The 19,282-nt window shown below is 40.2% G+C and overlaps 1 protein-coding gene across 4 annotated transcripts in view; it reads left to right on the plus strand.

Annotated features, from left to right (window-relative positions):
* Nucleotides 1–19,282, plus strand: part of eps15l1a (epidermal growth factor receptor pathway substrate 15-like 1a) — a 54,080-nt gene that overhangs the window by 25,448 nt on the left and 9,350 nt on the right. The window contains exons 15-23 of one of the 4 annotated variants that reach the window (XM_053322085.1): nucleotides 2,925–3,086; nucleotides 3,358–3,555; nucleotides 6,813–6,992; nucleotides 11,078–11,183; nucleotides 11,394–11,442; nucleotides 14,437–14,578; nucleotides 15,673–15,739; nucleotides 16,214–16,368; nucleotides 17,721–17,814. In XM_053322085.1, coding sequence (XP_053178060.1) covers nucleotides 2,925–3,086; nucleotides 3,358–3,555; nucleotides 6,813–6,992; nucleotides 11,078–11,183; nucleotides 11,394–11,442; nucleotides 14,437–14,578; nucleotides 15,673–15,739; nucleotides 16,214–16,368; nucleotides 17,721–17,814 — 1,153 coding nt within the window. Of the gene's footprint in view, nucleotides 1–2,924; nucleotides 3,087–3,357; nucleotides 3,556–6,812; nucleotides 6,993–8,789; nucleotides 8,839–11,077; nucleotides 11,184–11,393; nucleotides 11,443–14,436; nucleotides 14,579–15,672; nucleotides 15,740–16,213; nucleotides 16,369–17,720; nucleotides 17,815–19,282 lie in introns of those variants that run through there. The other 3 variants (XM_053322082.1, XM_053322083.1, XM_053322084.1) reach the window with 3 other exon arrangements.

The raw sequence follows: 19,282 nt of genomic DNA on the forward strand, positions 1-19,282 counted from the left end.
GATAACGTTTGTAGGAGGCCAAGAATCGTCGAAAATCCCACATGTAACAGCAAATTGTGCACTTCCTGTTGGATTTAGGTCAGGGGTGTCGGCACGTGATTTGTAGGTCTTGATAAGACAAAAAATTGAGTTTTGGTTTGATCTCTCTACGACATTCCTATCAGGCGTAGTGGCCGTTTTAGTGTTTCTAGGTGGCGCTAGAGAGTTCGACGTTGTTTGTTTTTCCATTTATCGAATTTTTCTCCAGACCTGATGTGCGTTCCAAATTTGGTGAGTTTTGGAGCAGATTTAGGGGGTCAAATTAAGGCTCAAAGAGAAGGTAGAATAATAATAATAAACGACACAAAAACAATAGGGTCCTTGCCTCCAGGCAAGGGCAGGACTCCTCTGGAGTCCTCGCCCTCTTGCCTTTCGGCTCGGTCCCTAATAACAGATCATATTGTAATAACAGTGCTGCACTTGGTCAGTGTTATGGGTCTCTTATTTGTTATCCTGGCAGCAGCACTAACAGCTAATCAGAGTAACCAGGCTACCTTGACTAAGCTGGCTAGCAAACAGTCGTTAGTATGATATAGCGTAAGTGGTTTGCTACCAAAACATTCCAGGTTGAACTCATGCTCTAGATTTATTGTTCCACATGTTGGACTAAATGGAATATGAATCTATTTTGACAGTAATTGTTTGGCTCACAGAGTGTATTCTTCATACAACTGCAGGTGATGAACCACAATATCCTTACTGTAATGGTTAGGAATGGATACACGCACTGTTACAGCTCTAATCGAGATGCAAGCATCCTCTGGCCTGGAAAATCTGGAATTCTGCAATGCAAATGTTCATGTCAGGGAAAGCTTCTGGAGACTTTAGACTAAGACTTTATTATCCTGGAGAAGTTTACAACCCTATTATTATCAGTTATGTGAAGCAGTCATGTCCTCACAGCTGGCAGCTGAAACTCCAGCTGTGTTCAGGGTTGTACATGGTATAAGATCACTCACATTTTAACCTCAGTAAAAAATAAATGTTGTTGAATTTTATAAATCTGCATAAATTAAGTAACCCTTTACTGGAAAATGTGTCACACTGTATATCAGGCACACATGTATTATATCTTTAGGGATCTTTAAGTCTATCAAGTTGTTTTGAACTACTTTCTGGAACACTCCCCTGATCTCATTATTTGTTAGGGACCGAGCCGAAAGGCAAGAGGGCGAGGACTCCAGAGGAGTCCTGCCCTTGCCTGGAGGCAAGGACCCTATTGTTTTTGTGTCGTTTATTATTATTATTTTACCGCCTCTTTGAGCCTTAATTTGACCCCCTAACCCTGCTCTAAAACTCACCAAATTTACAACTCACATCAGGTCTGGCGAAAAATTCGATAAAATGGAAAAAAAAACAACATCGAACTCTCTAGCGCCACCTAGAAACACTAAAATGGCCACTACACCTGATAGGAATGTCGTAGAGAGATCAAACCAAAACTCAATTGTTTGTCTTATCAAGATCTACAAATTACACACTGACACCCCTGACCTAAATCCAAAAGGAAGTGCACATTTTGCTGTTGTGGGATGTGGGATTTTTGACGATTCTTGGCCTCCTACAAACGTTATCTTGTCCGAGGGCGTTCATCATGGCGGCTACAAACTTTAATAGCTGACTTAGCACACCCTGCTGCACAAAAGTTTTGAATAACTTTGTCATTACTCGTCTGGTTTGGATTTTAGAAGACCTCAAAGGTCAAGTGCCCAAAAACCCTCGCCAAAACGCTCCCATAGACAATGAATGGGAGGAGAGTCTAATGCCACTTTGACCCTAAATTTGACCAACTAAACATGCTCCAGGAGAGACCAAATTCACCAAGCACATGAGGCCTGGCCAATGATTTGATAAAATGGAAAAATTAACCCCAAAAGTGCCAAAATGTGCTCTCTAGCGCCACCTACAAACACCAAAACAGCCACTACGCCTGATAGGAATGTCATAGAAAGATCAAACGAAAACTCAATTTGTCTTATCAAGACCCACAAATCACGCGCTGACACCCCTAAATCCAACAGGAAGTGCACATTTTGCCTTTTAAATGTATGATTTATAGAAGTCTCATCTATAGATGTGTGTAATTTGGTCTGGCTATGTTTTATACTTCTTGAGCTGCGGATCCACATGTGCACCTTGTTCCTCTCCCATTCAAATCTCCATACTGTCTGTGCATGCTCTGTCCTCATGCTGCTCGTTAACTACCATGGCAACGACTGTGTGTGTGTGTGTGTGTGTGTGTGTGTGTTTGTGTGTGTGTGTGTGTGTTTGTGTGTGTGTGTGTGTGTGTGTGTGTGTGTGTGTGTGTGCAGCTGGCTCATTTGTGCTGTCCAGTTATCCTGATTCATTTCATCTGGTCTTAGTGTGCCACCCAGTGGAGAAAACTTGTAATGACTCATGATACCTGATGAGGAAAAGGTGCCTCAGTTTTCTGTTTCTAGTTCAAATTTATTGACTGTATTATGTTTTTAGATATCTGTGCAGTCTGTCAACTACTTCAGTGACAATGCTGTCAAAGTCTAGATCAAACACAAATTACAAGAGCATGGCCTACAAACATATCTACAGGTTTCACTGGAAATAACTTCCTCTCCTGTTTGACTCATCAAAGTGTTGGCAGTTAATTTCAGTTGCTCAGTCTAAATGTCTACAGAGAGAGAGAGAGAATATTTGTGAGTGTGTATATATATGTGTAAAGCCCAGGTCTGAAGACATCTAAATGCCCCTAACGGAAACCTATCCACTTCGCCAAGGCCCGATGTGCGCAAGGGGGCGAGGTCCCGCCCAACGCTGCTTGCAGCTTTAATTCAAAGTATTTTTTGTTGGACCCCTCCATGAATCTTGATACTGATCACTGACAGTGGTTTTTCTCTGTGTTCCACCAGGAGATGCAGAATGACCTAGACAGAGAGACCGCCAGCCTGCAGGAGCTGGAGGCTCAGAAACAAGATGCCCAGGACCGCCTGGAGGAGATGGACCAGCAGAAACATAAACTAGAGGACATGCTGAACGAAGTCCGGATAAAGTGTCAGGAAGAGTCTCAAATGGTGAGAAAGAACTGAGGAATGCAGTGATATGATGTATTGTAATAGCTACATAACCATCATTTAATTAGTAAGCAAGTCATTCATGAAAAATTAGTTAATGTTGGTGATGTTACAGTAAGGGTTTGTTTTACTGTTACATTATTTGGAACTCACACAACAGCAGCAACATATGGAGTGCTTTTAAGAGTCAGCAGCTCGTGTGGAAGGGATTTCAGGGACAGTTGATCACTTCAGAACCTGTTGTCATAGCGACATTCTCTTCTGCCTCCAGATCTCCACCCTCCAGAGTCAGATCCACTCCCAGGAGTCAGACCTGCAATGCCAGGAGGAGGAACTGTGCCGGGCCAAAGCTGACCTAGGCAGGCTGCAGCAGGAGGAGAACCAGCTGGAGCAGAGTCTGGCTGCTGGAAAGATCCAACTAGAGACCATCATCAAGTCTCTGAAGGCCACACAGGATGAAATCAACCAGGTAAAACACAGGGTGTCTGTGTGTGTGTGTGTGTGTGTCTGTTTGTTTATCTGTGTGTGTGCCTGTGTTTGTGTGTGTGTGTGTGTGTGTGTGTGTGTGTGTGTGTGTGTGTGTGTCTGTTTATCTGTGTGTGCCTGTGTGTGTGCCTATGAGTCTGTTTATCTGTGTGTGTGTACGTGTGTGTGTGTGTGCCTGTTTGTCTGTGTTTGTGTGTGCCTGTGAGTCTGTGTGTGTGTGTCTCTGTGTGTGTGTGTGTGTGTTTGTGAGTCTCTCTGTGTGTGTAAGTGTGTGTGTGTGTGTCTGTGTGTGTGTGCCTGTGAGTCTCTCTCAGTGTGTGTGTGTGTGTGTGTGTGTGTGTGTCTCTGTCTGTGTGCGCCTGTGAGTCTCTCTCAGTGTGTGTGTGTCTCTTTTTGTGTGTGAGTTTGCCTGTGAGTCTGTGTGTGTGTGTGTGTGTGTGTGTCTGTTTGTGTGTGTGCATGTGAGTCTGTGTGTGTGTGTGTGTGTGTGTGTGTGTGTGTGTGTGTGTGTGCGTGCGTGCGTGCGTGCATGCATGCCTGTGAATCTCTGTGTGTTTGTGTGTGTGTGTGTGTTTGTGTGTCTCTGTTTGTGTGTGTGTGCCTGTGAGTCTCTCTCTCTCTCTCTCTCTCTCTCTCTCTCTCTCTCTCTGTGTATGTGTGTCCAGAAGTCATCAACAGGGGGCACCATTACACCATATACTTGGCATTATGAAAGTCATTATTTCAAACCACTAGAAGAACAGGACATCTAACTCTGTGTGTGTGTGTGTGCGTGTGCGTGTGTGTGTGTGCGTGTGTGTGAGAAAGGTGTGTCAGTTTAATCTGGCCTCAGCTGCTGTGATTACTCATCTGTTTCCTACCAGTCACTCATCTTACACACACACACACACACACACACACACACACACACACACACACACAGAGACACAGCTTTATACACCCGCAACTTACACACTCAGGTTGACATCTTGATGTAGTCTCCATTCTCTCTTCATTACATCCATTAAGCGGAGGCCTGATAACCATTCCCCTCATGATGGAGCAGCAGCCTGCACCCTGCACCCTGCCACTGTTCCCTCTCTGGCAGTCACAAGGTCACATGGAGAGTTCAGCAGTTGATAATTTCCTCATGCTCACCTGTAATAATATCTAGCCTTATTGCTTTCAGGGACAGTCATGTTGATTTTCCTGACATAGTCCCCTCAGACCTTTTGATTATTCATAAAACCCAGTGTAAGATCTGCCACCCTGGGGTGTTTTCGCAGTTTAGACAACTATATCACATGCGATATGCCAAAAGCATCATAGGTCTGAATCCACTTCCTATCTCATATTAAATGCCAGCATGTCTCTATGTTAGGAGGATACACCCTAAAACGATACTAAGCCAAATTTCTGCCCGCTGAGTATGAAAAGCTGTGCAAGCTTTAAAGGTGTCTGGAAAGAAAACAGCAACTGTGGTCAGTGTGGATTCCTGTCAGTTACAGTGGAGTCCAACAAGTGACATGTTTTCAGAGGGAAACAAGTATAATATAAAACATTCATAGAAACGTCTCCTGCAGTGTAATACTATAATACCATTCAACAAGGCAACTTCCAAACTGCAAAATGATCACTAAATGAATGTCCTGTATAAAGAAATGTGCTTGACTGTCCTATTTAAAGACTGTGTAAAGTGAATTCAGACATTTTCTTCTAAACACATTAAATAGGTCATAAATGTATTTCTAAAAAAGGTGTAAAAAGCATTTCAACCATTTAGATTTGAATTGTGGAGCTAGGCTTCACAAACTGTGTTTCAAGATTTCTGTGTTCAGGATTTAGTGGGTGAGTCTGAAAATCACCGCCACATTATAAATTTGCACAAACGCGCCCCTGCTGCTGTCGAGGTATAAATACATTCAGCACACACTACTACTACTACAGTCAACAGTTAGCCAGTTAGCTGAGTTAGCCGCCCAGTTAGCTGCCGAGCTAACAGCCGAGTTAGCCGCCAAGTTAGCAGCAGAAAGCTCTCAGACCATGTTTCTGGTAGAGGTGGTGACTTTGATTGACAGGTGACACTTGGTAGGGGGCGGGGCTTCAGCAAACTCAGCGGGCACTCCCACAGCGTTTGGTAGCAGAGAAGGAAACTGAGTTTTACACAACTTTGAAGCCTAATTTCATATATTTGGTCTCAGAACTCAGAACACATTTATTCTTACTTTACACAGACTTAAAGCCACTAAATGAAGGAGAAAACTGTGAGGAGAGAATTTAAAGCATTTTTGTCAACAAAATTACAAAACACCGGTTTTCTTTTTTTTCCTGTAGTGGCATCTGTTCATGCTGATAGTTTAGATTGTCGTAGTCAAGGTTTTAAGATATCTGTCCTTGAGATTTCTGTCTGAATGGATTTTTAATATGTGGCACTGGGGCGGCTGTAGCTCACGAAGATCAGATTCCCGGCTCCTACAGTGCACATTCTGAAGGCTCCTCCAAAGTGCTCCTGATGGCTGTGCCGGCAGTGTGTGAGTGTCTGTGTGTGATGATTCAGTCAGATTCAGACAACTTTATTGATATTGTCGTCAGTGTATGAATGTGTGTGAATGGGGTGACTTGTAGTGTAAAAGCCCTTTGAGTGGTTTGAAGACTAGAACATTGCTATATAAGTACAGTCCATTTAACATTTACTCACAGCACTTTTTTCCTTGTTACTGTAAATAATCTACACAAGACTCTTAAAACAGATTTCATATTTTTTTGTGAGAAAGTAGTTCCAAAGGGAATGTGCCATGTTGAACTAATGTAGAATGATACAAAATGATCATTATATGACAAATGCACACAGTAAATTGAATAGTAAATTTGAATAGATAGATTACTGTGAGGAAATAGAAACTAGAGTAACTAAGACTTTGTACAGATTATATAATATTAGATTATATATAATAAGTCACTCAAATGATATTAAGAATGAACCTGTATACAAGAGTACCATTTTTTAAGTTAGTGTAGGTTGTCTTTTTAAACTTATTTATTTTTATTATTATTATTTTTATTTGTATTTTTTATTAGTTTTGTAATTTGCTCTTTGGGACACATTTGCTTTGGTCATTTGGTTGAACTTACTTTAAGATATTTGAAGTGGACCTTCTGTTCAGCTGGAGGTGTGACTGCTGCTGCCAGTGTTTTAAAATAAAGAAAGTCATGCAGTATTGTATCTATGTGTGTGTGTGTGTGTGTGTGTGTGTCCTGCAGGCTCGCAGTAAGTTGTCCCAGATTCAAGACAGCCAACAAGAAGTCTCTAAAAGCATCGAGCAGTACAACAGCACCTTGAATGGAACCCATGGAGGCAGTATGACCAACCTGGCCGACATGAGCGAGGGCTTCAGCGACAGAGAGAATGGTGGATTCCCTGCCATGGTGAGAGCAGCACAGGTCAGCATCTCTATTACAACTCACTCTGCTTTTACCTCCTGGTGTTTCTGATAACATCAAATCTCAACAGAAAAGACCATTTATTGACTGGCACATGTTTTCAATTGGATTGAATACATTTCATCAAAGCATAAACACTACAACCTGTTCAGCTGGTAGTTTTGTGGCTGTCAGAAGTGAAAGAAATCAGTTTTTTCACCCTTTAGTCCTCTTTAAAATGAATAGAATGGTTTGTAATGCAGCATCTTAAAGGACTAACTTGTAAGATTTAAGGGCAGATTTTTATTTATTTATTTATTTAATTTGCAGAAATATTGACAGAAATTGAATATAATATTCATAAGCATATTTTCATTAGTGTCTAATTACATGAAAATAGGAATAGTTGTGTATTTGTTGTGTTAGAATGAGCCCTTTATATTTAGACAGGAAGCCTGCCATGTTGTACCACACAGAGAGGGACTTCCATGTTTTTCATGAGTTTTGCAGCCAATGTAGGTTCTTCTACGTGCTCAGAAGGGGAGAGCTGGGCTGTTCAGTTGGTTGCAATTTTCAGTCTCACTGTTAGATGGCACTAAATCCTGCACACTGGTCCTCTTTCTCTGTTGTGAGGTAGTACAGGATATAATTGTGAAGTAGAACACAGTGCAACAGAAACCTTTGTTTAATCACTTTAGTCCCATTGAGACTGAGGTGTAATTTTCAAAAGAGAAAAGTGTATAACTATGTACTTTAAACATATAACAAGACACCATCATTTAGCTTTGAACACTTGGGTGGTGCTGTAGGAGTTTTTTGGGAATATAACTGATGCACTCTTTAACCTGGATGAATACAGGAAGGTCTACAGGTCCTGAAACATAAAAGTTATATATTCAGTTTTACTAATAACAGGCCTGAAAGTCATGAAATCTTAGATATATGATGATCAGTGAATAAACAGCGTTACTAATGGCATTACTTTTTTCAGTAACGAGTAAATTAATTTACTGACCTCACTTTCGCGGTTTTCACCCGAACAGGCACTTCTCTCTCTCTCTCTCTGTCTCCCTGCCAAAGAGTGGCTGCACTTATCACACACACACACACACACACACATGCACAGTGATTAACTGGGTAGGAATCATAACAGACATCCCAACTCATATTGATAGCGGCTCCTTAACGCATGCAAATGAGACACAATCTCCCAGAATCTGGAGTGAGTGAGCAAGAGTGCACGCTAGAAAGTGACTGTGTGTGTGTGTGTTTATGTGACTATCAATGCAGCGTGTGTGAGAGCAAAACGTCCTGATAGCTTTGCTGCTCCTATCGCTTTTCCTGGTAATTTATTACTTTAACATTGATGTAACTCAGTTACTTATTGGGAGAAGTAAAGAGTAACTATAATGAATTACTTTTTCAAAGTAACATGCCCAACACTGATGATGATTCAAATGAACAAAACCATTTTAGCTGCCTTTTAGTTTTGTTGCTCTATAAAGTAAAAAACAACAACTCCTCAGTAACTATTCAAGTCTTTTAATTTGCAGTTTTTCTTTAATTTTTAGTGTGCAGTGCCTTTACATTCATTACATACATGTCTGTTGAGAAAAGTCATATTGTAGATGAACCAAACTCACTTTCGATACGTCATATTTATCTAATGAGAGAAATCTGAGGGCAGAAATGGACTGAAACTATGTGGGATGACTCAACCATGAATTGATTTTAAATCAAATTGTTTCATTTTAAAAGTGTCATATTTAACAGTGATTACAGGGGGCAAGATTCACATATGCAGCCTCTTTTTCTCAGGTGAGCCAGGAGAGCTGAACCAGAGCAGGAAGCAGAGCAGGAAGCAGAGCAGGAAACAGAGATAGCTGACCATGTCCTGGTGGAGTGTAATCAGTTCACTTATATTAATAAATTAATATTTAACCAAAAATCATTTAGGTTTTTCTTGCTGTTGTCAAGGTAGATGATAGTCTCTGGACACTGTTGTGATTCTCAAAGACAGACAGTTAAGTCTTTAACATTGTCTGTTAGTGCAGTACACACTCTTAATGACAGTGTGTGTCCATGGGCTGATATTGTAGTAAGTGACAGTTGCTAAAAAATATGTAACCTATGTATCTATGTCCCTATATATTTTTGATAGCATGCAGCTGGCAATTTGCCTTATTGTCAATAAATCTCATGTTTGGATATATCTTATAGACCTCTGTTTTTATTCAAATGATTAAAAACATGTGACTGAGCCTCACTGCTTACTGGATGACATGTTCCTTCCTGTTGGTTTGGATCTACACATGAGATTTGTTGGCAATAAGATACACGTAGAATTGCCAGCCAAATCCATTCAACTGTGATCAAGCTGTAAAACATGACATTAATGATGTTTTTTAAATGTATACATAACTAAATACTATACATTATTTAGACAGTTATGCCATTAGACAGTTATACCAACCATTTTAGACTGTATTTGACCCAATCATCCTTCTGTATGTTCCTGACTCTTAACATAACTTCTCTCACTTCCTCCTCCTCTTTGTTGAGGTCTATTATCATCTAGACGAGAGATTAGGAGTAAGTTTGCATACTGCAGCTGGCCAAATCCTTCGCTGTCACTTCAGTCATCTGAGCTGTCTTTTACTAAAAGCCTGGTTATTATTTCGCTTCATGTTTTCCATTGTGTTCCCTGCAGAGTCGGAGCCTTCAGGCCTTTAAGAGTTCCCCCGCACTGATCTAATCCCACAGTTTAGTTGTAATAACATCATTACCTTGGCTCAGTCCCTCTCACACCTGGCAAACGTTGTTATTCACAATTTCTATCCTCAGCAAATTCACACAAGTTCCAATGTTTTGACACTGTTCAGTCTCCATTTAGTTCAGAGTAATCAGTTTGACATAACTGAAACATATGAAATATTATAGTTGACAATTGTTTTCATATAAGCACAGTAAATACACCATTATATATTGGGGATCAACAGTGGGGTCAGTGGAGATCTGTTAATGAAGTATACATGGCACACCAAGAAAAGTACCTCTGTATTTACACACACACACAGACACAGACACACACACACACACACACACACACACACACACACACACACACACACACACACACACACACACACACACAGAGGAATGTGGCAGTCCAGACAAGGGCTTCCTCTCCAGAAGGTTTTGAGTAAGAGCAGCAGAGATCATACAGAAAAGGGAAAACTGCAAAATAATGAAAATTGCTTCTGTGTTTTTAAAGTGAAATTCTAGCTTCATGGAAAGGGGGCAGTGTGTGTATGTGTATTGGTGTGTGCAGTCAGGTGGTGTAATAAGTGCAGACTTTGCTCTCCCTATACACTCATAGAAGTAGCTCTCAACGTTGATTCCTGCTACTTAGGCTGAGTGGAAGATTATGAAAGGATACTTTTTGTCACAATTTTGGTTTCAGTCATAATTTCTATTCCTAAATGTAATAGTTGAAACTTGGTGACATGCTAATATCACTAAGTCACTTTATGTAGAGGTAAAGATGAAAATGATCACACATGAAATGTCGAGATTAATCCTGCACTTCAAAACAAATGGTTGTTGTGTTCAATGATAATAACTTTCTTTTTTTTTCTAAGAATCAGGTTTTAGATTTCTGTAGCACAAAGTTATAGTCATGTTTCTTCTTCCACCCCAACCTTCTGTATGGCTTGTATAAATCTCTTCCGCACTCATTTTACGCCTCGTCTTCAGAAACACAGAATTTCTCCTCCAAAACTGACTGTTGCATTGCTTGACCTTAGCAAATCCAGTAGGGAACATGATCAACGTCTGTTATATATTTTCCTATAAATGCATATAAAATAAGGAGAGGGATGCAAACATATGTATCTTCTGTTTTCCGTCCTCTGGACAGCTTATTTGTTTCCAGAATGTGTCCATGTCTCCCTCCACTCCTCCACTTTGTTTTCTTCCTGCTCTTCCCTCTCTGCTAATATACCTATAATATAGTTAAATGTGCAGAAAAGGAAACCCTGTTGACCACTTGTAAAACCCAATAAATGAACTAAATCATCTTTGTCTTTTTCTTTTCTTTGTCACAGGAGGACCCATTTAAAGTGAAGCCATCCGTGTTCAACAACCAGTCTCAGGAGCTTCACACTGACCCCTTCCACTCTGAAGACCCCTTCAAAACAGACCCTTTCAAAGGTTCTCATTCCCCATCTCTATCAGTGATCGTCTTTCTCTTCTCCTCAGGATATTTATTCTTCTCTTCCTTGATTCTATTTATCTTATGTTTTCCTTCCTCTGGACAGCTTATTTGTTTCCAGCTTGTGTTGTTCTCTGACTGTCGTCTGTATCTCCCTCCACTCCTCTACTTTGCTTCCCTCTCTGCTTCATTCCTCTCCTGTACTGTAGGTGACCCTTTCCAAAATGACCCTTTTGCAAAGCAGCCATCAGCATCCACAGGCACTTACATGGGGGAGCAGAACTCAGGCATGTTTTTCTTATACTATCTATATGTTATACCACTATATGTTCTTGTGAGCTTACTGCTATAAATAATCCATTAATGACATGTATAAAACAAGCTGACAAGCAGACTCACAACCCTGACATAATATTTACTCGGGGTGGAACGGTTCATAAAAACAAAATTGGTACAGTTGTCACGGTTGGAGGCTGGAGGTGTTACATTATTATATGTGGGACTGATGGAGGATGGAGGTGTTACATTATTATATGTGGGACTGATCGAGGATGGGGGCGTTACATTATTATATGTGGGACTGATGGAGGATGGAGGCTTTACATTATTATATGTGGGACTGATGGAGGATGGAGGTGTTACATTATTATATGTGGGACTGATGGAGGATGGAGGCTTTTGCTCCATGTCAAGCTTTCCAACAGTACAAGCACCAGCAGCTACTGACCTGAGAGAGAAGTTATGTTTTGGCTTGTTTTGTTAGGCACATTGGTCCATTTGAACAGGAGACATGCAGCAGCCGCTGTTAATAACTCAATGCACATTAATACAAATAACTGACGCAGAAAAACAAAGTAGCATGGGACATTTCTATTAACTTCATCAGACTAATGAATGTATTATGGAGCATGTACGATGGTCTTCATATGACAGCTCTTTATTTTGTTAATATTTAAAAAATAATTTTTTCCTCCTTCAGTTAGGGTCAGGTAGGAATCCCTCCTGATGATGTGTTTCTTTGGGGGGAATCCCAGACCCCTGCCTGTGATCACACTGCCAGTATGTGTAAAATAATGTTCATTCATCTGAGGCACTCATTTAAAAGTTTCCTTGATACATGACTTTTGGTTAGTGTTATAATACTAAGAAAACAGAAAAGAACAACATAAACCGAACAGAACCCAAAACCGTGATATGAACCGAACCGTGGATTTGGTGGACCGTTCCATCCCTAATATTTACTCACTTGGCTTGATCACACCAGCATTGAATATAGTAAAAGTTTGGATAATAGCACATCTATTATCATCCTCATTTTTATAAGCTACACAAAACTTGACATACTAAAGTTAATCAGACTAAATTAAGAAAACAATAACTATAAACACTTACAAACCTCATCCATTTCTAAGATCCATTTCTATGATATTGATAAATAAAGTGCCTGTGCAGTATTCCCTCCGAACCCAAGAAAGCGATCCCACTCTGATCCCTTCTAAAAACAATAGTATAAATCCAGATTCCATGTAAATGTCTTTTGAGCCCTGAAGTAACAGTCACACATCCATGAGCAGTTTGTGCTTGTGGTGGCAGCCTTGTCTTTTGATGGTAAAGTGTGAAACAGCCATGTGTGCAACTGTGACTTTGGTCACACTTCCCTCTTGAGTGATATTGTAGAGTTTCACTTCACTCAGTAGATTGAGATCAGTGATAGAAGTAAGACTTCACACCCAGATGTACTCTGTGATCACATGGACTTTCTCAGGCTCATGCCCTCTACTCTGCTCTACACAGCCTAGTATTACTTGTTTGTTCCATACCTTGGATTTGGTTTTCTCATGTGTGAGAAAGTGCAAACCCAGGCACTTGTTAAGTTTTCTATGTAATCCAAAGATAATATCCATCTTGACTGCAAACATTTAATCCTGCAAAACATCTCTGTCAGATCTGGATGCTATCTGAGGTTTGAACAAAAAAAACCCACTGGCATCTGTCACTCTGGTCTCTTACCTAGTGCTGGGGTCATGACCTGCAGTGTGCCTCTTACGGTAATCACACTTTACAGGGAGGTGTGCCCACAGCTGGCTAGTGGAACTACTGCTGTTAGTAGTTTCTCTTGTGCTGCTTACTCCCTAACCTCACATTTCAAATCATTTTCCTTAGAATGTTCTGAGGAATATTTAATAATTGCACTGACAGTAGATAAATGCTGATGCTTCACTCAGGAAAGAATGAAGGCAACATGTGGTCAAAATTCTGATAAACTGTGGTGCAGGAGTGGAATAAATATGACAGATGTGATAGTGCAGTGAAGCTGTTACTAAAACATAATCCTTAACTACTGTTGCCTAAGAACTGTCTATTGGTGACTTCCTGGTGACTTTGAACAATCCTTGGGTGGATCACAACCCAGAAAAAAAGAATGCTTAAGGGTCTCTGCACTTCATAATATTTCCATTTCAAGTCTCATCATGGACAGCTGTCATCTTTTTGGTTGCACATTGAAATGTCATTACCAAACAATGGACTGTGTGGTTTGGCATCTTTGTCCCCTCCTTAGGAAAACAATGGCTGACTGCATTTCAAAGCAAAAGAAGGTGTGTGCACATCCAACCTTAGTAGGTTACGAGTGCAGGACAGAAAGCTTCAACTAAGGAAAAGCAGAGGCTGCCCACACACTGAAATTTGCAAGCTTGTCAGTTTTTATGAATTCAACATTTTAACCTGCAAGGCCAGACACGTCATAGCAAAACCCATTATACTGCTGATCATAAGTACAAATTGGCATCTGTCATTTGAAGTCAGAGCACAGTCCCTGGTTGTGTGGTCTGGTTAACTCCCCCGCCTGTGTGTATTTCCTCTTTTTCCTTCACTGTGGTGGTGTTCTCTTCACTGTAGAATGATGTGTTCGCAGTTCACTTTTTTCTTCTTCTTTTTTTTTTTTTTTTACATTAATCTGCTTAAGGAAGGAGGTTTCTCTGTGCTCACCTTTTAATCAGTCATTTTTAAAATGACAAATATTGCAAACATTGTTGATTTTCCAGTGAGGGAGAAAGAGTGCGTCTAAATTTGAAAGTTTTAATGAAGTGGAATTCATTATTCCATTCATTCATTATGGAAATTCTGTAGACTATCAAACACAAATAATGATCCCAAACAGGAAGCAGTGGTATCTGTATGAGCCATGAAGAGGGGGATGTGTAGGTAGTCTACAGTCAGACATTCAGTAGCTGAAGTTGTTCTAATTTGTGGTGCAGATCCTTTTGGAGGAGACCCCTTTAAAGAGACTGATCCATTCAAGGCTTCATCAGAAGATTTCTTCAAGAAGACCACAAAGATGGATCCCTTCTCCACTCCAGACCCCTTCAGTAAAAGTGCCACGTTACCTTCCAAGGTACTTCTTGTTGATTATAGGCAGGAACATGGAATTTTTACACTTTTTATTTGACAACTAATTAACCGTGGAGCCCCTGTGTGCTGCTGCCTGAAGCCCAGTCCTGTCTCCACCAACACTACAAACTTAAAACACCAAACTCAAACATAAACTTTGCTCTCTTCTTTTTACATTTTACATCTTCTTTTTGCTACACTGACTCAGTCCAGCCATCACTGTAGAGACAAAGAGAGCTTGATTAGTCATCTCAGCCCAGCTGAGCTAATCAACTCATCTGGTGCTGCTCCTGCTGAGCCAGCAGAGCCTCTCTCTGCTACAGCTGACTGCCCAAACCACACCCACCTCCACATATGCACGTATCATTTCGTTAAAGGTCTGACAGACAATAGAATGTCTTAATGCCCAGCACCTGCTGTTGGTATTTATATTTTGCTGTGGAAAGTGTATCTTTTTTTTTAAATTCCATGTAATTGTTTTGTTGCTGTTAGAGGCTCTTGATTTCTGGTAACTAACAGTATTCCAAGACCTCAAATGCAGAGATTCAGTGATCACCACTTCAAAAGCATTCACTTTCACTGCTTAGTTTAACAGTTTTCCTTTCCCTTCATACAATGAATTAGTGGAGACGCTGATTAGACAGTACAAAAAAAACACTGTGAATGTAAAGTGGTCAAATCTATAGAGGGAAAAGTTGCCCAATTTTATTCCAATATCTGTTGGACAATGTGAGTTTCATCAGTCTGTAGTGCAGCGACTATCAAACAGATAGATATTGGTAAGAATACCAGTGGTCTGTATTCCTAAAAAAAATGTATTAAAGTGTTTGATGTGGTAGAATAATATAGTAAGTGTGATGTGGATAAAAATGGATGTCCTGGTGTAAGTAGCCATGCTGCCTAAAATGTTTACATTTTAGATCTCCATTAAAAGATTATGTGTGAATTTAGGATTTTATTTCACACACCAGTATGTGATTTGACTGATTGGATGAAGATTATGAAGAGTTTTGAGAATTCAACATCCTTAGGAATATTTGCTGTTTGGACAGACTGGCAGAAGAAACTATAACAGGATGCATCTTCTTTTTCCTCCAGCAACAAACAGGTCATTTCACAAGCAATGATCCTTTCTCTTCAAGCAACCCAAAACCCAAAGGACCAGGTATGATTTCATTCTTATTCACTGACATCAACATGTTTGGTCTCTAAAATGAACCAACAATCAAACGCTGTAGTATCCAGTATTGCCAAAATGGTATGCAAATGTATTTCATCCCATAATAGATATCTTCATATTGGAGCTCAGACTGACATCAGTTTAGTAATGTCTTATTTGATGTCTGCTAGTGGTAGTTACATTCTTTTTATGGTGCTGTGGGTTAGCTTGAGTGCTACATTGATTGGAGGAACTTGAGCCTATCTAGGTTACAATGTTGGTTTTAGCACAATATATTGGTGACTGGTATATTATTGGCTGACACTTAAAACCTGGTTCAGTGGGTGTGCTTGAAGCATTTCCTCTGCATGGATTTGACTGTTTTGTTACGTCTATCTAATATTTTTGCTTCTTCACATATTAATGAGGTGAGGTTTGACCTGAAATCAAACCATAGATCTAAATCTGTGTCATTTTCAGACCTGTTTGGCACGTTGGATCCATTCGGCAGCAGTTCGTTCAGCAGCAGCAGTAACAGCTCGGCTGGATTTGCAGACTTCAGCCACATGTCGAAAAGCAGAGACCCCTTTGAAGGCCGGGCCAGCTGGCTGCCAGACTACCAGAGTACTACCAAGGTACCAGGGGCCACAACTCACCCTGAACACACACTTGTCTTTTTTGTAGCCTGGGGTGTGCAGATAGATACATATACAGTGCTGCTTGAGTATGTGAACCCTTTACAATTTCCTCTATATCTGCATAAATATGGGCTAAAACATGATCCAATTGTTACAGTCCTGAAGCTAGATAAGTAGAACCCAACTAAACAAATGAGACAAGAACATTAAAATGAATCTTACATAGTTGTGTGAGGCAAAAGTATGTGAACCCTTGTTTCCAGTAACTGGTACCCATTTGCAGCAATAACTTCAACCAAATGTTTCCTGTAACTGTTTATCAGCCCTGCATATCAACTTGGAGGAATTTTAGCCCATTCCTCCTCACAGAAGAACTAATTTCTATAGGATTACAGTCAGGACTTTGACTCAGCTGTTCAATGAACTTTCTTCTGCTCTAACCATTTTTTTGTGGAACACTTCCACAAACCTGTTAAATAAATCCTAGAGATCCTAGAGAATCACAAACGTTTGCAACACACACAACTATATAAGACTGGATCATTTTTCTCAATAAATAAACACACACAGCAGAAATTTAGCTCATTCTAAAGGGTTCACAAAATTTCAAGCAGCGCTGTATTATCCAGTAGCCTCCCATTGGATACAAGTGATACTAAATGTCGCTTACATGATGGATTCACAATATTTCAATGTCTTAAAACAACAGTCAGGTGCCTAAATATACACTGAAACCTGTTTTTCTTGCTGTAATGATTCCTCCTGTTCATACTGACCATTAGAAGATCATTCATAGTACACTTACAATGGAAGTGATGGAGGACTAAATCCACAGTCCTCCTTCTGTGTAATAATGTGTTTAAAAATGTATCTTCAGTCCAAATGAGTCAAATCTTCATCTTCTATGTTTCAACATTACAGTGTTTTTTGTTCCAAAGTCTTTTTGTTACTATACTTCCACCACAGCTCAACAGGAAACACTAAGAGGGAATTTGATGCTAAAAAGACTGTAAATGTGTCAGATATCACTTGATATGAATAACTCACACTGATGAAGCTCAATAGAAGCTGATCATCTACTTTAAATGAGTGTGTGGACACACTGTGGATTTAGTCCTCCATCACTTCCATTGAAAGCACATTTGAAAGAAATCTTCCAATAGTCGGTGTGAACAGGAGGAATGATTACAGAGAGGAAAACCTGGCTGAACCTGTACTTTAACAACATTATTATCTGTTCAGCTCCTCTTGGACAGCTGTGTAATTAGTGCCTGCTAGACAGATGATAGTATATTGATTTATTGTTACTGTTCCGTGTTAATAAACTACAACCCCACTTTTTTTCTCAGTCGGTGTTTGTGGACGATCCATTCAGCAGGAAGAATGACACACCAGCTCTGCCACCAAAAAAAAGTGTTCCACCAAGACCCAAACCACCCAGTGGTGAGTGTCACACTGCAGGCTAACCAACTCTGAACCCTAACCACAGATACCCCCCCCCCCCCCCCACACACACACACACACACACACACAAACACAAACACACACACTGTCGTCACTTCCACAGACACAGAGGCAGGGACTCTCAAGCTTGTTTGTATTGGAGAGGAGTTTTGGGAAGATCAGTGTGTGTGTTTAGACCATAGACTGTATATAAAGATAGACTTAACAAGCTGTGACGACACCCGTTTACACTGGAGCCAGTTTGAATCCCAGAGTTGTAGCTTATGGTTGGCGCTATGTTTTCCATTTGTAGCCAAGACCTTCCAAATAAGGAGTGTGAGGTTCATTTCACACCCTGGAAACAATCCCCCACTACCTCAGACCCAAGCTAAAGTATCACATGGGTTAACATTAGCTACTAGTTGTCCGACTCAGTGCAAGTCCCTGAGTTATGAGGAACACCACCTGTCAATCAAAGCTGTCAATCAGTGACTATACAGCAGACAGTAAAGCAATGCCACCCAGCTACAAACATGGGTTGATGTTTGGTTAAGACTATAGCTGAAAGCTGCTGTTCCATCCTAACTACAGTAGGTACTATTGCTGTTTGCTCTCTGCCCAACAGGATCTGCTCCTACATACAGGTCTGGCAAATTGTCAGGTCTTGCAAAACTGGCTCATGTGGTTGAGGGTTTCAAATGTCAGGTAAATCTGTCAGTGTGTATTTGAGGTAGCCTGTAGAACAAGCTAACAAGGGTAAACCTGCTCACCATGCAGTGTGTGTGTGGATTTGTCTCTATGAATTTTAGCCATTGTCTACATGAATACAAATGAAAATAAACATTTTTATTCAGGCTGTGCTTTTCCTCAGTGTATCTGTCACATATTCAGGTGCAGAGATGTTTTCTTCAAGAAGAAAAAGATTGAAGCTCAGAATAGAAGAATATAATTTTCCATTATAACTCCTGTGAGTTACACTTTTTGCAGTGTACAATGGCAAGCAGTTGCCTCCTCTGTACCCAGAGAATTTTTTGTTTTTTTCAACGTAGAGAGCTCAGTCTTAAACTGTGCTCTCATTTGTCAACAGGAAAGAATGTCATTGTGGGCAGAGAACAGATAAAAACCACTGCTGTCACACACTGTATATCCTATGTTGTTTATTTCAATTCAGACTCTTAAGCAACAGTGGCACAGAGATGTGCACAGTTACTCATATTGTAGCTTGTAATTTTGACAGTAGTGTGTTTTGTCAGTTTTCAGTTTGTATTTCTCAATAAGCAGTTGGTGTTTGATCCACTGTTAATTCAATCTCACACCAGTGGATCATTTTAACCATAGAAAATCTATGATAAAACTGAATTAAGGCATCATATAATATTGTATCATATATCATAGATCATATGTCCTATCATTTTACACAGTGAATCTAGTGCTGACATCTTTAGTTCTGTCTCTTCAGACACTTCTA

The sequence above is a fragment of the Scomber japonicus genome, chromosome 7 (genome assembly GCF_027409825.1).
Source record: "Scomber japonicus isolate fScoJap1 chromosome 7, fScoJap1.pri, whole genome shotgun sequence".
NCBI classification, from domain to species: Eukaryota; Metazoa; Chordata; class Actinopteri; order Scombriformes; family Scombridae; genus Scomber; species Scomber japonicus.